This window comes from Pinus tabuliformis, chromosome 1_2 (assembly GCF_031772625.1).
Source record: "Pinus tabuliformis cultivar Carrire ecotype Pingquan chromosome 1_2, CPIR1, whole genome shotgun sequence".
In the NCBI taxonomy this organism is placed as follows: domain Eukaryota; kingdom Viridiplantae; phylum Streptophyta; class Pinopsida; order Pinales; family Pinaceae; genus Pinus; species Pinus tabuliformis.
The window spans coordinates 448,322,523-448,344,819 of NC_142298.1; the positions used below are offsets into that span (position 1 = coordinate 448,322,523).

The 22,297-nt window shown below is 36.5% G+C and overlaps 4 protein-coding genes across 5 annotated transcripts; 3 read left to right on the forward strand and 1 right to left on the reverse strand.

Annotated features, from left to right (window-relative positions):
* Window positions 1-10,485: 10,485 nt before the first annotated feature.
* LOC149206296 (uncharacterized) lies at window positions 10,486-12,914 on the reverse strand. The gene is made up of 2 exons (XM_089393667.1): window positions 12,614-12,914; window positions 10,486-11,365 (listed from the first exon to the last, which is right to left on the reverse strand). Exons 1-2 carry the CDS (start codon window positions 12,665-12,667, stop codon window positions 10,643-10,645), a joined length of 777 nt encoding a protein of 258 aa, XP_089249793.1. The 5' UTR covers window positions 12,668-12,914; the 3' UTR covers window positions 10,486-10,642.
* Window positions 12,915-13,889: 975 nt separating this feature from the next.
* On the forward strand, window positions 13,890-15,694 carry LOC149206297 (CDT1-like protein a, chloroplastic). The gene is made up of 4 exons (XM_089397648.1): window positions 13,890-14,353; window positions 14,439-14,558; window positions 14,787-15,024; window positions 15,141-15,694. Exons 1-4 carry the CDS (start codon window positions 13,890-13,892, stop codon window positions 15,462-15,464), a joined length of 1,146 nt encoding a protein of 381 aa, XP_089253774.1. The 3' UTR covers window positions 15,465-15,694.
* A 38-nt stretch (window positions 15,695-15,732) lies between these two features.
* Window positions 15,733-17,028, forward strand: LOC149206298 (uncharacterized). Its single transcript, XM_089397649.1, has 2 exons — window positions 15,733-16,449; window positions 16,819-17,028. Exons 1-2 carry the CDS (start codon window positions 15,733-15,735, stop codon window positions 17,026-17,028), a joined length of 927 nt encoding a protein of 308 aa, XP_089253775.1.
* A 1,407-nt stretch (window positions 17,029-18,435) lies between these two features.
* Window positions 18,436-22,094, forward strand: LOC149206299 (chaperone protein ClpB1-like). Of its 2 annotated transcripts, XM_089395403.1 has the most exons (5): window positions 18,436-18,552; window positions 18,922-19,123; window positions 19,228-19,318; window positions 19,425-19,649; window positions 20,413-20,526. In XM_089395403.1, exons 1-4 carry the CDS (start codon window positions 18,496-18,498, stop codon window positions 19,480-19,482), a joined length of 408 nt encoding a protein of 135 aa, XP_089251529.1. In that variant the 5' UTR covers window positions 18,436-18,495; the 3' UTR covers window positions 19,483-19,649; window positions 20,413-20,526. The 2 variants fall into 2 exon arrangements, with proteins under 2 accessions (XP_089251529.1, XP_089251530.1); XM_089395404.1 differs by lacking the exons at window positions 18,436-18,552; window positions 18,922-19,123; window positions 19,228-19,318; window positions 19,425-19,649 and adding exons at window positions 20,190-20,310; window positions 21,618-22,094 and having other exon boundaries at window positions 20,413-20,610.
* The last annotated feature ends 203 nt before the right edge of the window (window positions 22,095-22,297 follow it).

A 22,297-nucleotide genomic window follows, 5' to 3' on the forward strand; every position in this document is an offset into this window, starting at 1 on the left:
ACATGCTGCTTATGTTGCTGCTACATATTCTGCTTCTGCTGATGAAAGTGTCACAATGGGTTTCTTCTTATATGCCCATGAAATCACACCTTAACCAAGATGGAACAAAAAACTAGAAGGGTTCTTCCTATCATCCAAACTTCCTACAAAATCACTATCTATGTATCCAATCAAATCCTTATTTTCTGTGTTTGCAGACATTATGCCACAATCTCTAGTTCCTATTATGTATCCCATAATTCTTTTTCCTACACTCCAATGTGTGTCTTTTGGAGTCTCCATAAATCTTAACTTAACTTATTATAATTTATAAATACGAATAAAAATCAATTTAAAAATTATATCCTAAAATCCCTAATTCCGGTTATTTACCATAAAATATCTGGAAATTAAATACTTTACACTCCTCTAATATTTATCACAATTTAAAAGTAATTACGGACTATCAAAATTATACCCATATAAGCCTTTCATCATGACCTCCTCATGTCAAATGCAATAAACCCATGAAAACTAAAACATACAGCCCTAAAGATGAAGCTAAAGAAGAATCAAGAAAACCTTACCGATAAAACCAACCTGGCTCTTGAGATACGACGAGAAAATTATCAAAAGCTTTATATCTTTAATAGCTTCATTTTAACTGTGGCCATTTCCATCCATTGCTCTCAACTCATTTCGATGTTCTCTTTGTAAAGCAAAAAGAAATCAGAAAAACTCCAAAAGAATTCATAGAAACTCTAACCTTTAGAAAAAGCAATAATCTAACCCTAATTAAGCCAATGATCATATTTGCCCCGAGGATTAACCAGATATTGCGGAATTATGGTAGTGCAAAAGAATTTCATGGAAACCCAAAAAGAATTCATAGAAACTCCAAAATAATTTATAGAAACTTAAAAAAAAAAGCAATAATCTAACTCTAATCAAGTCAAGAATCATATTTACCCAGAGGATTAACCAAATATTGTAGAATTATTGTAACGCAAAATAATTTCATAGAAATCCCTAGAGAATTCATAGAAGCTCAAAAAAGGGCAATAATCTAACCCTAATCAAGTTAAGGATCATATTTGCCTCGAGGATTACCAAATAGTGCAAAATTAATCCTCATTAATTTGCACAATCCCGACAAATGTAATTACATAAACAAAATAAAACTGGAATCAAGTTCTGGTATATGAAACTTGATTTAATTCTAGCATTAACAATATTTTAAACCTAACCAATGGAAAATAAAATATGTTCAAAGTAAACAGATAGTATTGCGAGAGTTAATAAAGGAAATTGTTTCATATTCATCGAGAGAAATGCAAGAACTTATCAGATTTATAGTGTCCAAAAATGTGTTCACTGCACTCGCCTGATATTATCCCATGGTGATGACTTCGATGCCATTTTCCTACCTCAAAACTAAAGGATATTTTGAAATTAAGAGGAATTTATAAGAAGATATTGAAATCTGAACCCAAATGGAAAACTCTGAAGATATTTCATTTTCATTTTATGAAAACATAGAACCCCTGGTAGCAACAGATGTTGGAAAGGAAGACAAGCTAAAACATAAAATTCACCCAAAACACACGAGCTACGGATCTTTTATTGATCACACAAAACTTGATTCTTACAATGAACCTGGTGAAGGGTATTTAACCTTTTCTACTAGCGACTCGCCTAAAATATCTTGACATGCAACCACACACTAAAATTCATCTATCACTTAACTCGACTTGAATCAACACTCAGCACTTCAACACTCAACACTTAGTTAACTGACTCTCCAATTTTAGCCAACTCTTCATGCGGGAGTAATTAGCTTATTTTAACACTCCCCCTTAATTACGACCGCTAAACTAAGACTAACTCATAACAACTCAAAACGTGTATTGGTCTATGTCTCAACGAGGCTTACAACACCCAAGTTTCTTCTATGAAACTCAAACATATCTTTTTCTAATGACTTACTAAATATATCAACCAATTGATTTCTGCATTTACAAGGCTTCAAGTGAACTTCTCCATTGCTCACAAGTTCTCTAATAAAGTGATATCTAGTATCAATAATCTTTCTCTTTTGATGAAACACCCTATTCTTGGATAGTGCAATCACTGAGGTGTTGTCATAGTAAATTGTTGTTGATCCTTGTTGTTTCTTCTTGAGTCCATTAAATACTCATCTTAACTACACTGCTTGACATGTTGCTTATGTTGCTGCTACATATTCTACTTCTACTGACGAAAGTGTCACAATGGGTTGCTTCTTAGATGCCCATGAAATCACACCTAAACCAATATGGAACAAAAAACCAGAATTTCTCTTCCTATCATCCAAACTTCCTGCAAAATCACTATCTATGTATCCAATCAAATCCTTCTTTTCCGTGTTTGCATACACCACAATCTCTAGTTCCTGTTATGTATATCAGAATTATTTTTCCTGCACTCCAATGTGTGTCATTTGGAGTCTCCCTAAATCTGGAAATCAAACTCACTCCTTGCATGATATCTAGTCTTGTAGTTGTGAGATACATGAGGCTGCCAACCAATCTTTTGAATAGAGCTGGATTGACATTTGATCCTTCATCATCCTTGCTTAACTTTCTACCTGTTGCAGCTGGTGTAGGGATAGGTTTGTAATTTTACATCCTGAATCTTTTCAACAAATCTTTGGCATATTTGTTTTGACAAATAAAAATTCATTTTTCAGATTGCTCAACTTCTATGCCAAGAAAATATTTTATGAGACCAAGATTTGTCATCTCAATTTATATCACCTATAAAAATCATGTCATCAACATATAAACAAACTAACTAAATTTGTCCATGCTCATTTACCTTTGTGTACAAGGTAGGCTCAATGTTGCTTCTGCAAAATCCATTCTTAATCATGTAGTTTTCAATTCTACTATACCAAGATCTAGGTGCTTGCTTGAGTCCATATAGCGCCTTCTTCAACTTGTAAACTTTATCTTCGTTACCTTCAACTTCATAACCTAGAGGTTGTTGCACATAAATTTCTTCTTGTAGAATTCCATTCAAGAAGGCTGATTTCACATCCATCTAATATACTTTCCACTTGTTCTGAGTTGTTGTGGCTAGAACTGCTCTTACAGTATCTAATTTGGCTATCAGAGCAAACATTTCTCCAAAGTCTATTCCTAGTTGATGCGAGAATCCTTTTGCTCCAAGTCTCGATTTAAATTTGTCAATTTCACCTTTCATATTCAACTTTGTCTTGTACACCCACTTCACACCAGTGAGATTTTTGTCCTTTGGTAAATCAATCAAATCCCATGTATCATTCTTTTCAATAGCTTCAATTTCTTCATCCATGGCTTGCACCCAATTTTCATCTTTGATTTTTTCTTCAAACGAAGAAGGTTGGAATGACAACAATGCAAAATTTGAAATAACATCCAAATCATCATAAATATCTTTCAGACTTCTCATATTTCTCTTACCATTGCTTGATTCATCACCTGATTGATTCTTAGGAGAACATTGATTTGTTGATCTGATTGAAGATCCATGCTGCTCAAAAAATCTTGGAGTCCTTGTTGGTGTGTCTTTGTTTGGTGTCTTCACCTATGATTCTTGTTGCTCCTTTTCTGCTACATCATCTTCTTCCATCAGTGACACTTGTGCATCAACTGTTTTGTCTATACTACCATTCCATGACTCTTGTTCTTTAAACACAACATCTCTGCTAATTATGGTCTTCTTGGTGACAGGGTTATACAATTTATAAGCTTTTGATTGCTCACTATAACTAGTAAATATGCATTTTTCACTTTTATCATCCAATTTGCCTCTTCGTTATTTAGGCACATGTGCATAAGATACACATCCAAATACTCTGAGATGAGATACGCTGCAAGACATACCTGACCATGTTTGTTCTATTACTCTGTTCATCACACTCTTTGTAGGAGATCTGTTGATCACATAAATAGCACATGCAACTACTTCTGCCCAATACTCACTAGACAAGTTTCTTTTAACATGCTTCTTACCATGTTCATAATTGTCATGTTCTTTCTCTCTGCTACACCATTTTGCTGCAGCGTGTACCTGGTTGTAAACTTTCTTTTGATTCCATGTTGTTTGCAGTAATCATGGAATGCCTTTGAATCATATTCTCCACCATGATCTGACCTCAATACCTTGATTTGTCAATCACTTTGGTTCTCTGCTAAGGCTTTGAATTTTTTGAACTTTGCAAAAGTTTCAGAGTTCTACTTCAAGAAGTAAATCCAAGTCTTTTTGCTATAATCATCAATAAAAGTGAGGAAGTAACAACTTCCACCAATCGACCGTGTCCTCATAGGTCCACACAAGTCTATATGCACTAGCTCAAGAGGTTGCTTTGCTCTGTATGCAACTCCCTTTGGAAAAATTTCACGGTGTTGCTTTTCCAAGATGCAACACTCACAAGTACTAGTAGGTTATTTGATGAGAGGTAATCCTTTGACCATCTGTTTCTGCTGCAACAACCTTAAACCAGAAAAGTGCAAGTGTCCAAACTGAAAGTGCCATAACCAATAATCATCAGAACATGCAACTATAAAAGAACTGGCTTGATCACTGGAATTCATAATTAGAGGAAAGAGTGTGTTCATCGTCATCTTCACCTTCACTAATGATGGGAATGAGAAATTGGGGGTTAATCAAAATCCCATTTTCCAAATAAATCAATCTTGAGGCTTATGGGTTATGGGCCCACAAAGCCTATCGGAAGCGTATTGAGGCTATAAGCCTTTGAAACCATGGACTTACTACTTTATTGGAGCTTTCATATATCGGACCATTAACATATATCGGAGCCTTATTACACTATCGAGTCTTTCCCACCATATCGGGAGATTAAATTAAGCTTTTAAGCCTTAAAACCCTGATCAATACATATATCGGGACACTAGCATATAGGCATTAAGCCTTAACCCTTCGGCTGCACAGATTTCATAATACACGGGGAAACATAAAAACCCCGTTCTGGAACACCTATCAGACTTCAAACATTATATAACTGCTTTAATAATTATCGATGGGTCCGCAGTGTTACAAATTAGCCGCGCCACTCCATCCTCCGATCTCCGATAGCAATCGCTCCAATCACCAATCACCATAACCCCCGATCGCTGATTACCACAACTCTCGATCGTTGATTGCCCGATCAGTCTATTGGCGATATTGCCATGTCACTCATCGGCCATCGGCGTTTCCACATTTGTGATATCGCACTGTTCCATTAACCTCCCCGATTGCGATCACCGATTTCTTCTAGGTCGTCGATCTGACTCCAGATCCGACGACTGTGGTGTAATCGCAACATCACACTCGCAATCACACTTCGGCCGGTTCCGATAACTCATAAAGAGTTCTGCCAATTCCCCGATGCGATAATACTTTGTTGCCGATGCGATAAGGAATCTGGACCGTTGATCCATAAGATCCAATAGTCGTTGTGCATTTCCATCGCTTCCTCCTTTACTTAAGTTTATTTGCCATTTGAAGAATTTTTGCGTTAAACGCAGTTCTGCCACAATCTCATATAACAATATCTCACTATTCAATGGATCGCCATCGACCCTATAGTGGTCGATGGTCGATCAGCATGCATTCACAATTGGGATTTTAACTCGCACAAATATATATAATATAACTGAACAAAGGCATAAACACAAGCACAATTCAACACTAATGTGCATTTTATCATTATATACAGAACGGTTACAAAACTAAGGCATTGCAGCCTTAGGACGGGTTCTCCTCTGGCTACATTTTTTCTATCTACTGCTCTCTCCTCTATCTATTACCTCTATCTCCCTGAACACGCGGGTTCATATATATATATATATATATATATATATATATATATATATATATATATATATATATATATATATATAAGAAGTGTTGGATCGGATCACTATGAAGGATCTGATCAACCCTCTACAAAAAGCCCTTAAATCTCTCATTACATGCATGCATACAACACATGGTGAATAACAATAGTAACAAGTTTTCGAGAGACTTATCCAATCCATCCTTTAAATCTGTTTTTTAAATATGTTTTAAAACATATTTTTCCCCTGTTTTGGTCCATGGTCCACGTTGTCCTCTCTTTTCTCCGCTTCAGATTCCTCTTTGATTAAGAGGGGGTTAGATGCTCCTGCATCAACTATCAGTTGCTTACATGGGGGCTTTTCATATATAACACATTATTGACCTTGAAAGATAACTATGTATCATTTCTTTGTCAATTGACCAACACTTATCAAATTATATTTGAGACTAGGAACATAATATACCTCTGAGATTGTCTTTGACTCCCCCTGTTTGGTCATAATGTTGACCACTCCTTTGCCATCTACATCCATAGTCTTGTCAGTGCCCAACTTTACCTCTATTTTCATAGATTGATCGAAATTTGCACAAAATTATTGTTGCCTATCATGTGGTTACTTCAACCACTGTCTAACAACCACACACTAGCAGAAGGTTCAAGCATGGTATGGAAAGCTAGCAACAGGGAGTTATTACTCTCTGTAGTGACATTAGTTCTATTGTTCCCTTGATCAACTATCTTTTTCCTGCAATCACGAGCATAGTGACCAAATTTAATGCAACAATAACATCTCACCTTTGATTTTTCAACTCTTTGAATATTGTTGAAGCTTCTATAGTTGCTTCCACTTTCATGTTCATGCTCTTCTTGGCCATCTCTCTGACCACCATATCTTTTGCCTTGTCTTCTCCCTCTCGATTTACTTCTGACTCGACCTCTATCTTTTGAAATAGAAACCTGACTTTTGAAAGCGGTCTCTAAAGTGGAATACTTATTTATGTCTATCCTTGCCTCATGTGATAGAAATGATCCCATCAACTGATCAACTGTGAATGATGCCAAATATTTGGCTTCTTCTATGGCAGCTACCGCAACATCAAATTTGGTAGAAAAATATTTGAGGACCTTCTCAACCATTGTTTGATCTTTAATTTCTTTACCATAAATCTTTCACTGATTTACGATAGTTATGACCCGATTCATGAAAGAATCGATGTCATCTATCTCCTTCATCAGTAGACTTTCAAAATCTCTCCTAGTATTGTGCAACTTAACATTATTGACTTTGGCCATACCTTTATAGTTTGTCGCCAAAGTATCCCATAAGACATCATGAAAATTGCGCCTTTTTTGTATTAATGGAGTGCGAAATTTGGGCCCTTTTTAACAGTTCGACAAATTTGCAACGTAAATATTTTTTAAAGAATCGTCAGCCTTTTTCTCACTAGCTCTGCAAGCACCTCGAATCTTGTGATCCTTCCTTAACTCTGATACCAATTTGTTGGAAAGGCAGAAAAGCTAAAACATAAAATTCACCCAAAACACACGAGTTGTGGCTCTTCTACTGATCACACAAAACTTGATTCTTACAATGAACCCAGTGAAGAGTATTTAACCTATTCTACTAGCGACTCGGCTAAAATATCTTGACATGCAACCACACACTAAAAGTCTTATATCACTTAACTGGACTTGAATCAACACTCAACACTCAGTTAACTAGCTCTCTAATTTTAGCCAATTCCTCATGCGGGAGTGATTAGCTTATTTTAACAATTGAAACTTTAAAAATCTAGTAAAGAGTATAAAATCCCTGTAACCTTAATATAAAAAACTTGCTAGAGTATTAGTTGCGATAAGCCCAAGGACTTATCTTATAAGTTGTGAGGCACGTCAATACGTTTATCTAGAATCCAGAGAAAGAACAAAACAAAAGATACAAAGAGGAGAATTTAGCATGTCCTTCAAATCAGGGCGATGAAGTAATGTTACGCACACGATAATTTAAAAAACGTGGCATTGCACTGCTTTAAAAAGACACCGAACAGATAAATGATCATGGACCGAATCCCTACCATTTTTGGGAGATTTCACTAAAATACAACTAAAAATACCAAATTAAATGCATCGTGACAGACAGACATAATAAAATATAGAGTAGAAATGAAACATAAAGAGGAGAAATAAAATAAGCATGCCAAAGCAGAGGAGCCGCCCTATACCGTTAAACATATAAAAAGGGAGTTGTCTACCAATCCCTGGGTTAGATTTTTGGGCGGTAGTGTAACGACACTGTTTCTTTGCCGTAAAAATCATAGAAATTCCCGTTATATTTTGATAAAATTTGGCGAGAAATTTTTTTAAATACAGATTATACCTGTCAAATTTTAATATTTTGGGTTTTTTAAGGTTTTTTGATAGTGTTGAATCTATTTCTACTATCAAAAACATCATTCAAACACTGCTACTGCAAGAATTTTTTTTTTTGCTTGGATTCCGACCACTTTTGGCCGTCCGGGCAATTCCTCTGCTTCTATAGATGACTCCGATTTTTGACTGAGATTCCTCTGCCTTCATAGATGACTCCGACTTTTGGCTGAGAATCTGATAAAATAAATTTCAAAAAATCAAAATACTGAGGTGTTTATTTTTTTTATGGTGGAAATGGATTTATCACTATAAAAACCCTTCGATCAACCAAAATCCTCAAATTAAACAACCTAAATTTTCAAAAATTCTTGCAAAATTTTCTCATAAATTTATCAAAATTTCCATTATTTTTTAAGCTAAGTTGTAAGCTCTTTAAACGACACTTAAAATAAAATTAGAATAAAAATATCATGGTTTCTTTTAACACGTGGCTATTAGTAAGGGCCTGCCGTAATGAGAAAGCAAATACGTGGTCCTGCGGCTCCTTTTCTACATGGAAGTTATCTTGAAGTTTAGCTAGTTTCCTTTTATCCTTGAAGTTTCGCAAATATCTTTCTGGTCGGTTCTTAGTTACGAGGAAGTTATCTTGCCTGTGTGATGTGGCAATTTTTTTGGTTTTTCTTTTTGCCAGTGAGGCCTGCCGCGTCCGATTGTTCTACTCACCCATCGGTAAATACCGGTAACGGGAGGATAAACAGGATAGTTGGTTACTGACCTCCTAATACCAGTGAGTGTTAATTGTGGATGTGTCTGACGTGGACTCTCACCATTCCTTCAGAGTGAAGGAACTTGAAATGCTGACCATAAATGGAAATTTATGGTAAATCTCCATCTCAAAACTGTTGGATTTTATTTTATCAATATAATATATTAATATAGTTGTTTAAATAAAATAAAATAATAAAGATAAGAATTCAATTTAGAAGTGGCGGACAGTTGTTTAAATAAAATAAAATAATAATGATAAGAATTCAATTTAGAAGTGGCCGACAGTTGTTTAAATAAAATAAAATAATAAAGATAAGAATTCAATTTAGAAGTGGCAGCTCAGCCAATTTTATGTAGTTTTTTTTATTGTGATTTCTACTTTAAAAAAATTGTTTAATTCATTATGAAAGTTCTTTAATGGTCAAGGTTTATGTAATACATATTTTATTCTCTTTTACATTTCAACTTTTAATTTTAGAAGAAAAAATATGCTCTTAAACACATATATATTTTATTTTATTTTATTTTTAATTTTAACTTTTAATTTCTTTAAGGGAGAAAACATAAAATTTTAACCTTTTTTCTTCGTAAATGAAAATATGTTCTTTAAAAGTCTAGATTGGTCAATTATATATATATATATATATATATATATTTAAACATTATTAAAAAAATAAATAAATAAAAAATTGGGGGAAATATATGTTTTTAAGCATTATGTCTATTTAAATTGCAGACAGGTTAACCATAAAAAAAAATGCGATTACTACACCACCATATATTGCGACTACTAAGTCCCTGCTCACTGAAATCGTGAGGGTTGGTGCTGATTATAGGAATTCATTTTTAATCGACCACATCTCAAAAAAATTAATTGGTTGATATTATTGTTGAATAAATGTATATTATATAGTTAAATGGTTTCCAAATAGCTACATAATTTTAGTTTTATATGAATTTATTTAATATTTCAAAAATATGTAGGGATCACTTCACATTTAATTTTCATATGCGATTCTTTGAGATTTTATTTTATATTTTTATCCCTTATGTAATATATATTAAAAATAAACTTTATTTTATATTTTTATCCATTACTTAATATTAACACATTTGATATATTAACAAATTTATACATCTGAAAATTTTCAGCATTTTATATTTTTATCCATTACTTAATATTAACACATTTGATATATTAACAAATTTGATACATCTGAAAATTTTCAGCATTTTCGGACTATTTTAAACTGAAAACGTTAACATTTTAGACACTAAGGATCAATCCGGAAAATTCAGGATTTTTCTTTTCCACTTCCCCAAGAAAGGAAAAATAAAATATGTAAAATGTGTACTCCTGAATTTTCCGACATTGGTTATTGGTTTTTAAAGAGTCTAATTTTTTTTACCAAATTAAATCCAAATTCGAACGTGGTATAACTACGCTGAATAGTACTTACTGGTAATCATAATTGTCCATCAATTCTGCAAATTCACGATTCACTCAAAATTATTTGTATTAACAAATCAACAACTTTATTACATTATGATTCACAACTTTACAACTATTCACAAACACAAATACAAGTCATGTCAATTTTGGAGGCTTAGTTCGGATTAACATTTGAAAGGTTCATTGCAGGTTTATTGTAAGGGTTATAGGGTCTGTGTTTGCATAACCCTGAATACATGTTCTTCGCCCGTTCGTTCGTCTACCTGCACAATCCATCTGCCCTTCTTGCCTCTGCAACTTGTACTTTTCACATTTCTATTAGCAGTACAGCATTTCCTCTTGGGAATCATACCCATGACGTCTATATCCATGTCCACTTCCTGTTGTGTATGAGGGGAGGAGTGATTGTTATAATCCGTACCGATTCTGGTCACCTCTATGCCTTTGCCAATTGGGAGAGTAACAGTTTTGGCACCGGCCTTCTTCTTCAACGTCTTGGCATACGCATTTGTGGGCTTCCTATCAAACACATTGTTGGCAACCACCACCGCTCGAGAGGGATTTAGATTCAAAACCCTAAACAAATCCTGGTAATCTTCAGTGAGCCTGCTATCAATGCAAGCGAAATCTACATTCTTGTACTCAGGAAGCAACTCCATGGCGTTGCCGATGACGAAGTCAGTTGTATGTTCCAACCCCAGATCCTTCATGGTCTCCGCCACCGTGTCAACGCCCGCCTTTGCAGGCAGAATGCAGACGAGGCGGCCACCAGTCTGCCGAGCTGCTGCTGCTAGGCCTATCGTAGACCTTGGTGCTGCGCTTGAAGATGCCTCTACAATAAGCTGTGCAGTCATGCCCGCTGCGAGAGCTGATATGAATTCGGTGCTCTCTGGTTCTGCCTGCTTTCTCTCCTCCTCCAATTTACACTGCAATGTCACAACACGAAGTAATTTAGCAAAATATGTCTAAAACATTTTCCCTTTTCTGTACTAGGCTAAAATCCCCTGTAACTCATCACCACCAGAATTCAGTCATTCAGTTGGTTGTCATGCTTAATGATCGTATTTAGGATAAAACTTTCAATATGCAAATTGCAACAAAATCTTGTTCCGTACTTAATAAATATATGAGCAATTTGTTGTTTCTGCCAGACTAGCCTGGTCTCTTCTCTCTTCTAATCATGAGCCGAAAAATACTAATCGTGAGCCTAAAAATCCTATTCAACTTCAATAAAGATCCATCTATCAATTAAAAAGTGTCAAATTCTACTTCAATATCCATAAGATATAAAAAAATCAATTTTGTTCGATCTCTTTTCCTTCCATGTTTTATAAATCAATCTCTTTCAATGTTAATAAATCTGAAATTAACTTACTAAAATTTATAATGCCGATAAAATATAATTTAGAAATTATATCTTAAAATCTCTGATTCCAATTGTTTACCATAGTACTTAAAAATTAAATACTTTACACTCCTGTAATATTTATCAGGATTTAAAAGTAATTCTGGACTACCAAAATTAGACCCAGACCAGTCTTGCATCACGACATATAGCCCTAAAGATGAAGCTGAAGAAGAACGAAGAAAGCCCTACTAACTGGTGAGATACAGCGAGAGAATTATCAAAAGCTTTATGATCCTGAAGACCTTTATCAAAAGCTCATCAAGCGCTCTCGACTCATTTCGATGTGCTCTTTGTAACGCGAAAAAAATTCATAGAAGTCCCAAAAGAATTAATAGAAACTCAAACAAGAACAATAATCTAACCCTAATCAAGTCAAGGATAATATTTGCCCGCAGGATTAACCAAATATTGCAGAATTACAGTAACGCAAAAGAATTTCATAGAAACCCCAAAAGGATTCATAAAAACTCGAAAAAGAGCAATAATCTAACCCTAATCAAGTCAAGGATCATATTTACCCCGAGAATTGACCAAATATTGTAGAATTAATGATCACTAATTTGCACAATCCCGACAAATGCGATTACAGAAACAAATGAAAACCAGAATCGAGTTCTGATATAGGAAACCTAATTTAATTCTAGCATTATCAAGACTTTAAAGCAAACCAATGACAGATAAAATATGTTCAGAGTAAACAAATAGTATTGCAAGATTTAATAAAGGAATTTTTCTCATATTCAGCCAGAGAAATGCAAGAACTTACCAGATTTACAGTGTCCAAAAATGCGTTCACTGCACTCGCCCTAGACCATCCCATGGTGATGACTTCGATGCCGTTAAACTAAGGGATATTTTGAAATTAAGAGGGGTTTATAAGAAGATATTGAAATCTGAACCGAAATGGCAAACTCTGAGGATATTTGATTTTCTCTTCGTGGAATCTTAGAACCCCTCCCAGCAACGGAAACCTTAAAAAACAAAAACAAAAGAACTGGTACAGAGCTCAGAATCCGTGTAACCTTAATATATAAAAACTTCCCAGAGCATTAGTTGTGATCAGCCCAACGACTTATCTTAGCGAGCCGCCCTACACCGTTAAATACATAAAAATAAATAAATATCAGTGGTAGACAGGTCACGTCGAAAACACGGGAGTAATATTTTCTTTTAACACGTGGCGACTGGAAGGGGTTTGCCATATTGAGCAAGCAAATACGTGGTCCTGTAGCTCCATTCTGGTCGGTTAACTTGAGTGCGTGATGTGGCAATTTTTCTGGATTTTTTATTTGCTAGTCACGCGTGCCTCGTCCGATTTTTCCAAGCGTCCATCGGCAAATAGCGGTAAGGGGAGGATAAACAGGATAGCTGGTTACTGACCTCCTAATACCACTGACGGTTAATTGTGGATGTGTATTAATTTAATAATTTTTTTAAAACTGTATTGAAAAGTTTAAAAAAAAATCATAATTATTTTTTAAATAAATCTGAATTTTTTATCATTGATTATTATTAAAAATATATTTTATATAGAAATTAAGTCTTATCATTTATTAATTATTAATAATTAAATTAAAAATTTCAAAATTTATTTTAAAATAAACATATTTATAAATAAAATTATTTGACAACTTTAAATATAAATAATTTTTTAATCATTTTTGTGTAGTTATTAATGTGCTAAATAAAAGTATTGCAAAATTGTTTTATGAGTTATTAAATCTAATGTGATTTTTTAGTAATCTTAAACCTAAATAGCTTCATGTAATTATTTAGTAATCTTAAACCTAAATAACTTTTTATACGAGACAATGTCAATTATTAGGCCGATAGGCCTTCCTATTGAAACAGACTTTCGTCGTCCTTTTCAATCTCAGGTTGACACCTGGCATCCATATTCTGCGGGCTTCTGTTTATTCTCAGTGCCTAGAACTTCCGGGTTTCCGTTTCCTGTTTCGATTTCCAAGCGATGTTTAGGCCATGGCATTCCCTGACTGAGGACGCTGTGGATTTCTCGGCGAAACAAAGAAACAGCGATAACGATGGACGGTACAGGAGGCAGGAGACAGCAAGGGGAAGGCACAGGCAGAGGGAAAGGCACATGCACAGGCACGGGCAGGGGCAGATCCACATCTTCCTCTTCCTCCCAAAGATCTCTTAACCAGAAAAAGGATCAAGCGGTTTTAGGGTTCCCTTGCAAGAAGCCGGTCCGTATCAGCAAATCTCTCAAAAAACAAATCGATGGAAGATCAGAGAAGGCCACGGGCAGAACTCCATCGTTGTTGTTGGGTGCTCCCACGCCCGAGAAAAAATGCAGTGAAAACTCTTCTTCAAGAGTTAAAAACAGGGGAGTTGCTATGTCTGTCAAGGAGGTCGCAAATCAAACCAGAAAACTATTACAGAGCTCAAACGATTCCACAGCTCGTCCCAAAAGAAATCTGCGTCAAAAATCCATTTTTGCCCCGCCCAAAGCTCCGAAGACTACAGATTTCAGTCTTCCAGACAAGTAAGCATATATCTGTCACTATATTTCTACAATCTGATTTTCTGGGTGTTTGATAAACTCACGCATTTATGTGTGGGTGTTATAGATATGAAATGCTGGCAGAGCTTTTCAATTCCATGGAGTCTGCCATCAAATTGCTTCGGCTTCGTAAGGGAAACAGTAGCTTCTGCAATATCTGCCCCCAAGTTGAATCGATGACCCACAAGTATGTATAAACCAGAGACTGGTTTCCGTTCTCCTCTCAGACCTACAATGCATAGAGCTTGATAACATTAGTAGACATAGAACTTCTTCTCTATCCAGGATCTAAAGATTGGCCGATTGTAGTCATAGAATGAATGCTCAGACTTTTAAGGTAAATTTTCACAGGCATAGTAAAAGATATTTTCATCACCGTTTGGGAATTAATAGTAAACCCTAATTCTGGTTGCAGGAGATTTATGTATAACCATGTGGCACAAATGAAGCACATTTTGCCCGAAGGGCTTTTGCTGGAGAAGATCATGACACATGATGAGGAGACGCTGTGCATGAAACCAGAATTGAAAATCACTGTCTTGCATGATGCAGTGCTAAGTGGCAAGAGCAAGGTCTCCAAAGCCAACAATACATTGGGTTTGCGAAAAGCATTTCGTACCCGTCTAATGGAATTCGTCAAGGCTCATCCCAATGTGAGTCTGCTCCAGCTATCCTGTATTATTATTATTATTATTATTCCTTAAAATCCTTCAATATTATGAGTTTTAACTGGGTATGTACATGGTGGGCTTCATCGATTGCATTTCAGGGAGATGATGTTCCGGAGGCAATCCTGCCAGAGCCCTTCAATAGAAAATGTCAGCTAACCTCCCCAGGCTGCTCTCTACTTCCTCCAGTGATATGTAAAAGTCCTTCCCCAGCAAGAGGTGTTTCTTCTGATCCGCCTGCCCCTCATCAAGAAGACCCTCAACCCTCTATGATGTCCTCACTTTTACCCAAAAATTTCCAGAGGCGGTTTTCTCAGAGGAACTTCACAGCTGAACCATCTGCGAACCCACCATTCCCTGTGCCGGAGCAAGTCCCAGATTTGAAAGGTTACTCGTCGTTCTGTTGCCTTGAAAACAACTTCTGATGTGTCCCGCACACCTTGCAAAACAGCGTCAGAGTCCGAGAATCCAAACACGCCTATATCAAAGGGTTATTTCTCCCCTGTAACACCAAGGGTTACTCGTCGTTCTGTTGCTTTGAAAACAGTTTCTGATGTGTCCTCTGCTGTCAAAACACCAATTGTTAAATCCATACTGAAAACTAATATAAAGAGCCCTATCAGTAAGAAATCTCTGCGATTTGCGGGAGTTTCTGCTGCACCTATTACATCCCCTCCTGTTTTGTCTCCCGGAATGCCAGGCTTTGCTTCTCCAGAGGCCTCTCGTCTTTCTCAGCCCACTATGAAGAGATCTAACAATACCAATGTCAAAAGAGAAATAGCTTTTAACAGATCAGAAAAAGATTCCTCCGCTCCTCTTGCTTGTGAGCAGCCTGGAACCCGTTCAACACCTCTGAAAAGGAAGGCAGAGGAAGCCAATTTGGATGATGACCTCACTCAAGGTTTTCAATCTCCACAGTCCCTTGTACTCTCTACACCTGCCAAATCCGGTGAATGGGGTAACTCTGTGGATTCATTTAAGTCATCACCTTTGAGGAGGGTTGCAAATCCATTTGCCATATCGAAGAAGAATGAGAAGGTGATGCAAAACTCTACATATCCTCAGCATGATAGAAAAACATTCAGCTTGGAGAACACTCCAGTGAAAGGGTTCCCTAATACTCCACCCTTGCATGCTTCAAAGCGATTCAGATTCGGTGTAGATGAATCCCAGACACTGCAAGTTGACACAACTAAGAATTGCTCTGAAACAAGCCTACTGTGCTTACGATCTCCTAAGAAAAGCAATGCTGAACCTTGCAAGCTGGACATTGGTAGAGAATCGAATGTTTCAGAGCCAGCTGAAAAGACAAGTAACAATATTCAGGAGGCTTGCAAGATAAATATCGATGGAATGTCTCAATCAGATCAGGAAATCATTGACTCCATTCCAATGCCAGTGTTGCAAGAGGTAAGTTCTTGTCATTATCTTTCGTGGTTTTACTTTGTTCATAATTAGTTGATTCAAGTCAATGACATTAAATTGCTTTTCAGACCAAGCTTTACGCCATGTTCGTTAGTGCCTTGGAAATTGCATTGGCATATCATGTCAAATTGCAATGACTTTTCTTTGTGATGTTCTTTGTAGTTGCTAATACTTTATCTGCTCTGGCTGATTCTGGGTTGGTTGCATGCTGTGTTGTAAACTGAATGCATGTTATACGTCAAAATATATTGTAGCAGAGATCATACTGCAGGTCACTTTGAAATTGTAAAGTTTTTTGAGCTTCTGAGTAAAATTTTCCCCTTTGAGTACTAAAGACTGTTTGTAACTTTGTAGGTCTATGAAAAAGAGTTGAAGACGATAGAGGAGTGCAAGTCGGGTGTATCTGCTGCTAATATGCGTCAGCAGATGATTGGATGCTTGCCTAGACTCTTCAATATGATACGTGATATATTTCGTTTAAGCAAACGCTCAGTTCTTACAAGACAGGAGCTTGTTCACAAAATAATATCAAATCACACGGATGTTACTGATAGAAGTAAATAACTCTCTTTGAACATCTCTCTTCTATTGTCTTGCAGGAAACAATTTCAATGCCATGCTATGTGATCTGATCTCATGCTTAATATTTTGTACTCGCAGGGGAAGTTGAGGAGCAGTTGCACCTCCTTGGACAAATAGCTCCTGAATGGATTTCTGGAAGGATAGCTTCCACTGGTGACTTTCTATACAGGTATGCTATGCATGAGTTGATTGAGATAAATGGAATCAACTAAAATGTGAAAGGTATTATTCTTGTGTTATGTATAACTCGTTTTAAATTTTTTACTTGGGCTCAGTGTCAAAAGTAACATATATCTGTCAATGATCCACGCAAGAATTGCAAGCGCCTTGTAAACACATGCACTATGAAAGCTGGTGGGAACATGGAATATGTGTGGGAGTGCTAAACTACGCAGGCCAGTCTTTCAGACTCTGCAGCTGTACTCGTTGAAGAAATGCTTTCAAACATCACTTCTGTGGATTGGTACTATCATTTATATCTATTTTTGATAGAAAGTGAGGTAACCTCTCCAATGCTTTTCCATGAGACTAAGGATTGCCTTGTGTTAAACACATGTTTTGTCACTTTGCCATGTGGTTGGAAATTATTATCAGGATATCCTTATGTTAAATATTTAAGTTGTCATTATTGCAAATCTAGGCTTGTAGTGGACGTGGCCGACCCACACTGGTTAAAAGAAACATATGACTTGCTTCCAAATTTCTATTGAGCATGTAACCGAAAAAATCATGAGAGAATCTGCCCATATTGCAGCTAAAAGAAAGGAGGGGTAACTATTTAATAGGCAGTTTTTCATGCAGATGGTTTTTTTTTTCATCAAAATTGAATTGTGGCAAGGGAAAGAAAGCACTGCACTGTTTCTAAAAATTTAGTGTTGTGAGAAGACTATAGGAATGTTGAAAAGAGCAAGGGAGACTTTGCCTTGTGTTATAGTCCTCCCAGTTTTAGTCATGTAAACAGTCTATTCTGTAAATACTGCCAGTCAGTTGTGTTCCTTGCTTCCGTTGTTTTGTTTCCTTACATATTTTCTGCCAAGGTCGCACTGTTAGTTTCTCAAACAGAGTCATTATCATGACATCCAACCTTAGAGCAGAGCACTTGCTTGCTGCATTGTCTGGCCACACAACAATAAAAACCGCAAGAGAGAATGTCATGCAAGAAGTATGCACACGCATTCCTGGACTCTGTGTATGCATCTTTTTCATATAATTTTATCACGAAGTTGGCTGCGGTGCTTTGACATGCCTTTGAATATTGTTGCAGGTTAGAAGACATTTCAGGCCAGAGTTATTGAATAGACTTGATGAGATAGTTGTATTTGATCCTCTTTCTCATGATGAGCTCAAGAAAGTTGCAAGCTGGACATTGGTAGAGAATCGAACGTTTCAGAGCCAGCTGAAAAGACAAGTAACAATATTCAGGAGGCTTGCAAGATACATATCGATGGAATGTCTCAATCAGATCAGGAAATCATTGACTCCATTCCAATGCCAGTGTTGCAAGAGGTAAGTTCTTGTCATTATCTTTCGTGGTTTTACTTTGTTCATAATTAGTTGATTCAAGTCAATGACATTAAATTGCTTTTCAGACCAAGCTTTACCCCATGTTCGTTAGTGCCTTGGAAATTGCATTGGCATATCATGTCAAATTGCAATGACTTTTCTTTGTGATGTTCTTTGTAGTTGTTAATACTTTATCTGCTCTGGTTGATTCTGGGTTGGTTGCATGCTGTGTTGTAAACTGAATGCATGTTATACGTCAAAATATATTGTAGCAGAGATCATACTGCAGGTCACTTTGAAATTGTAAAGTTTTTTGAGCTTCTGAGTAAAATTTTCCCCTTTGAGTACTAAAGACTGTTTGTAACTTTGTAGGTCTATGAAAAAGAGTTGAAGACGATAGAGGAGTGCAAGTCGGGTGTATCTGCTGCTAATATGTGTCAGCAGATGATTGGATGCTTGCCTAGACTCTTCAATATGATACGTGATATATTTCGTTTAAGCAAACGCTCATTTCTTACAAGACAGGAGCTTGTTCACAAAATAATATCAAATCACACGGATGTTACTGATAGAAGTAAATAACTCTCTTTGAACATCTCTCTTCTATTGTCTTGCAGGAAACAATTTCAATGCCATGCTATGTGATTTGATCTCATGCTTAATATTTTGTACTCGCAGGTGAAGTTGAGGAGCAGTTGCACCTCCTTGGACAAATAGCTCCTGAATGGATTTCTGGAAGGATAGCTTCCACTGGTGACTTTCTATACAGGTATGCTATGCATGAGTTGATTGAGATAAATGGAATCAACTAAAATGTGAAAGGTATTATTCTTGTGTTATGTATAACTCGTTTTAAATTTTTTACTTGGGCTCAGTGTCAAAAGTAACATAGATCTGTCAATGATCCACGCAAGAATTGCAAGCGCCTTGTAAACACATGCACTATGAAAGCTAGTGGGAACATGGAATATGTGTGGGAGTGCTAAACTACGCAGGCCAGTCTTTCAGACTCTGCAGCTGTACTCGTTGAAGAAATGCTTTCAAACATCACTTCTGTGGATTGGTACTGTCATTTATATCTATTTTTGATAGAAAGTGAGGTAACCTCTCCAATGCTTTTCCATGAGACTAAGGATTGCCTTGTGTTAAACACATGTTTTGTCACTTTGCCATGTGGTTGGAAATTATTATCAGGATATCCTTATGTTAAATATTTAAGTTGTCATTATTGCAAATCTAGGCTTGTAGTGGACGTGGCCGACCCACACTGGTTAAAAGAAACATATGACTTGCTTCCAAATTTCTATTGAGCATGTAACCGAAAAAATCATGAGAGAATCTGCCCATATTGCAGCTAAAAGGAAGGAGGGGTAACTGTTTAATAGGCAGTTTTTCATGCAGATGGTTTTTTTTTCATCAAAATTGAATTGTGGCAAGGGAAAGAAAGCACTGCACTGTTTCTAAAAATTTAGTGTTGTGAGAAGACTATAGGAATGTTGAAAAGAGCAAGGGAGACTCTGCCTTGTGTTATAGTCCTCCCAGTTTTAGTCATGTAAACAGTCTATTCTGTAAATACTGCCAGTCAGTTGTGTTCCTTGCTTCCGTTGTTTTGTTTACTTACATATTTTCTGCCCAGGTCGCACTGTTAGTTTCTCAAACAGAGTCATTATCATGACATCCAACCTTAGAGCAGAGCACTTGCTTGCTGCATTGTCTGGCCACACAACAATAAAAACCGCAAGAGAGAATGTCATGCAAGAAGTATGCACACGCATTCCAGGACTCTGTGTATGCATCTTTTTCATATAATTTTATCACGAAGTTGGCTGCGGTGCTTTGACATGCCTTTGAATATTGTTGCAGGTTAGAAGACATTTCAGGCCAGAGTTATTGAATAGACTTGATGAGATAGTTGTATTTGATCCTCTTTCTCATGATGAGCTCAAGAAAGTTGCTAGACTACAGATGAAAGATGTAGCAATTCGTCTTGCAGAGAGAGGTGTTGCTTTAGGGTTTACAGATGCCGCTCTGGATCTTGTTGTTCACGAAGCCTATGATCCTGTAAGTAATCACTTTGTTTCTTGTTTTATTCAGTCTAACTTGCCAGGGGATGTGTCCCCTACCCTAATAAACTTGACACTGCATCTCCTTCACCAGTCCTCCCTTTCCCTATTGCAGGGGACATGACCCACTCCTTGGACACATGTCTCCACATCGTAAGAGATGTTGAGTTAGGGTTCCCTCACTAAATTGGACTTACCTCCCTTTGAAACAATCTAGAATTGCGATTTATATGTTCTATTCTGATGCCTGGTATTTTTCATTCATAATGTTTGCTCGGTGTTATTCATGTACAATGATTTTATTCAAGGTCTTATTTCTATTTTCCATGCCCTGTCATATAAACCTGTGTGGAAAGTTATTCTAGGAGTTTGATGTTTTGCAGAGTTTTGGTTGTGGTGGCCAACAGTGAATATTAAAAGCGCAGGACTTTTCAGTTTACAATTTCATTTTCTCAGATTTTCAATGGTCTATCATATATTTTGCATGAACCTGTCTAGGGAGTAATTTTAGTCTGATATTTTTGCTGGCAGTTGGTTGTGGTGGCCAACGGTTGATCTTTAAGAGCTGTGAACTCTTCAGTTTACAGAGTTGCTTTCTGAGATTTTCAATTTTCTCAATTTTCACATTCAGTTTCGGATTTTCTAATTTTCACATGATCTTCTTTCTTCTGTATGGATCCCATCGATATAAATTTCAGTTCTGTTCTTTGAATTTTAACATTTTCCTCTGGCACTTGAACTTTAAAAATGGGGTGCTGCCTGTCTCTGCGTACTCGGCGAACTTAGTTCAAAGTATATAGTAAAGGGATGTTTTTGGTGTGTTTGCTGATTAATATAAATTAATGCATTGTTTACTTGTTAATACTAGTGAAGCAGGCAGGATCATTATTAGCCTTTGTGGTTTACGGGTAATTTAGGTCAAAATTTGTGAGTAAAATGCAAGACTAGTTGGGGATTCTCATCTAAAACCTCTAAATGGATAATGTGGTAACGTGGTACTTGTAGGTTTATGGTGCTCGCCCCTTGTGACGATGGTTGAAAAGTAAAGTTCTCACTCTGCTATCTTGGATGCTCATCAGTGGGGAGATTGATGAGAACAATAAAGTATACATTGATGCAGTGCCTGAGTAGCAGACATTATCTTATCACTTAAAATATTTGTCATGTTCTTTATTTTATAGAACTGCAGACAATGGATGATGGTCTCTACCTTTCTTGATCGTCATTGTCCTTCTTAGGCTCATCTTCGTTATTCTCCAGTCCCTCAAACAGGCACCCAAAATGATCGGTTGAAGGAAAATTGTTGAAATTACTACGAGGAGAAGGAGATGATCTACCTTATTGGACCAAGAGGTAATTGACAATGTCCATGGAATTAGATGAATTGATTGAGGATGTATCTGGAGCAAACTCTGGGAGTTGTGACATCCAAACTCATCTATCACTTGCAATGCTTGGAGTTGATGATGATTTGGTATCAAATAGCAGTCAAGATTTTAAATCTACTTCTCTGAGCTTCATAATTTTTCTTACTGCTTGCTTCTGTAAAAGCTTCAATATTTTATATTTGGTGTATTACTGTGAGCCAATGTCACTACTTAGTTGTGTTCAATTTCAATCACTCTACATAATGGCTGAAGCTGTGTCTGAAGTTGAGTGGATTCCATGTAAAGTCCCTTGCCCAC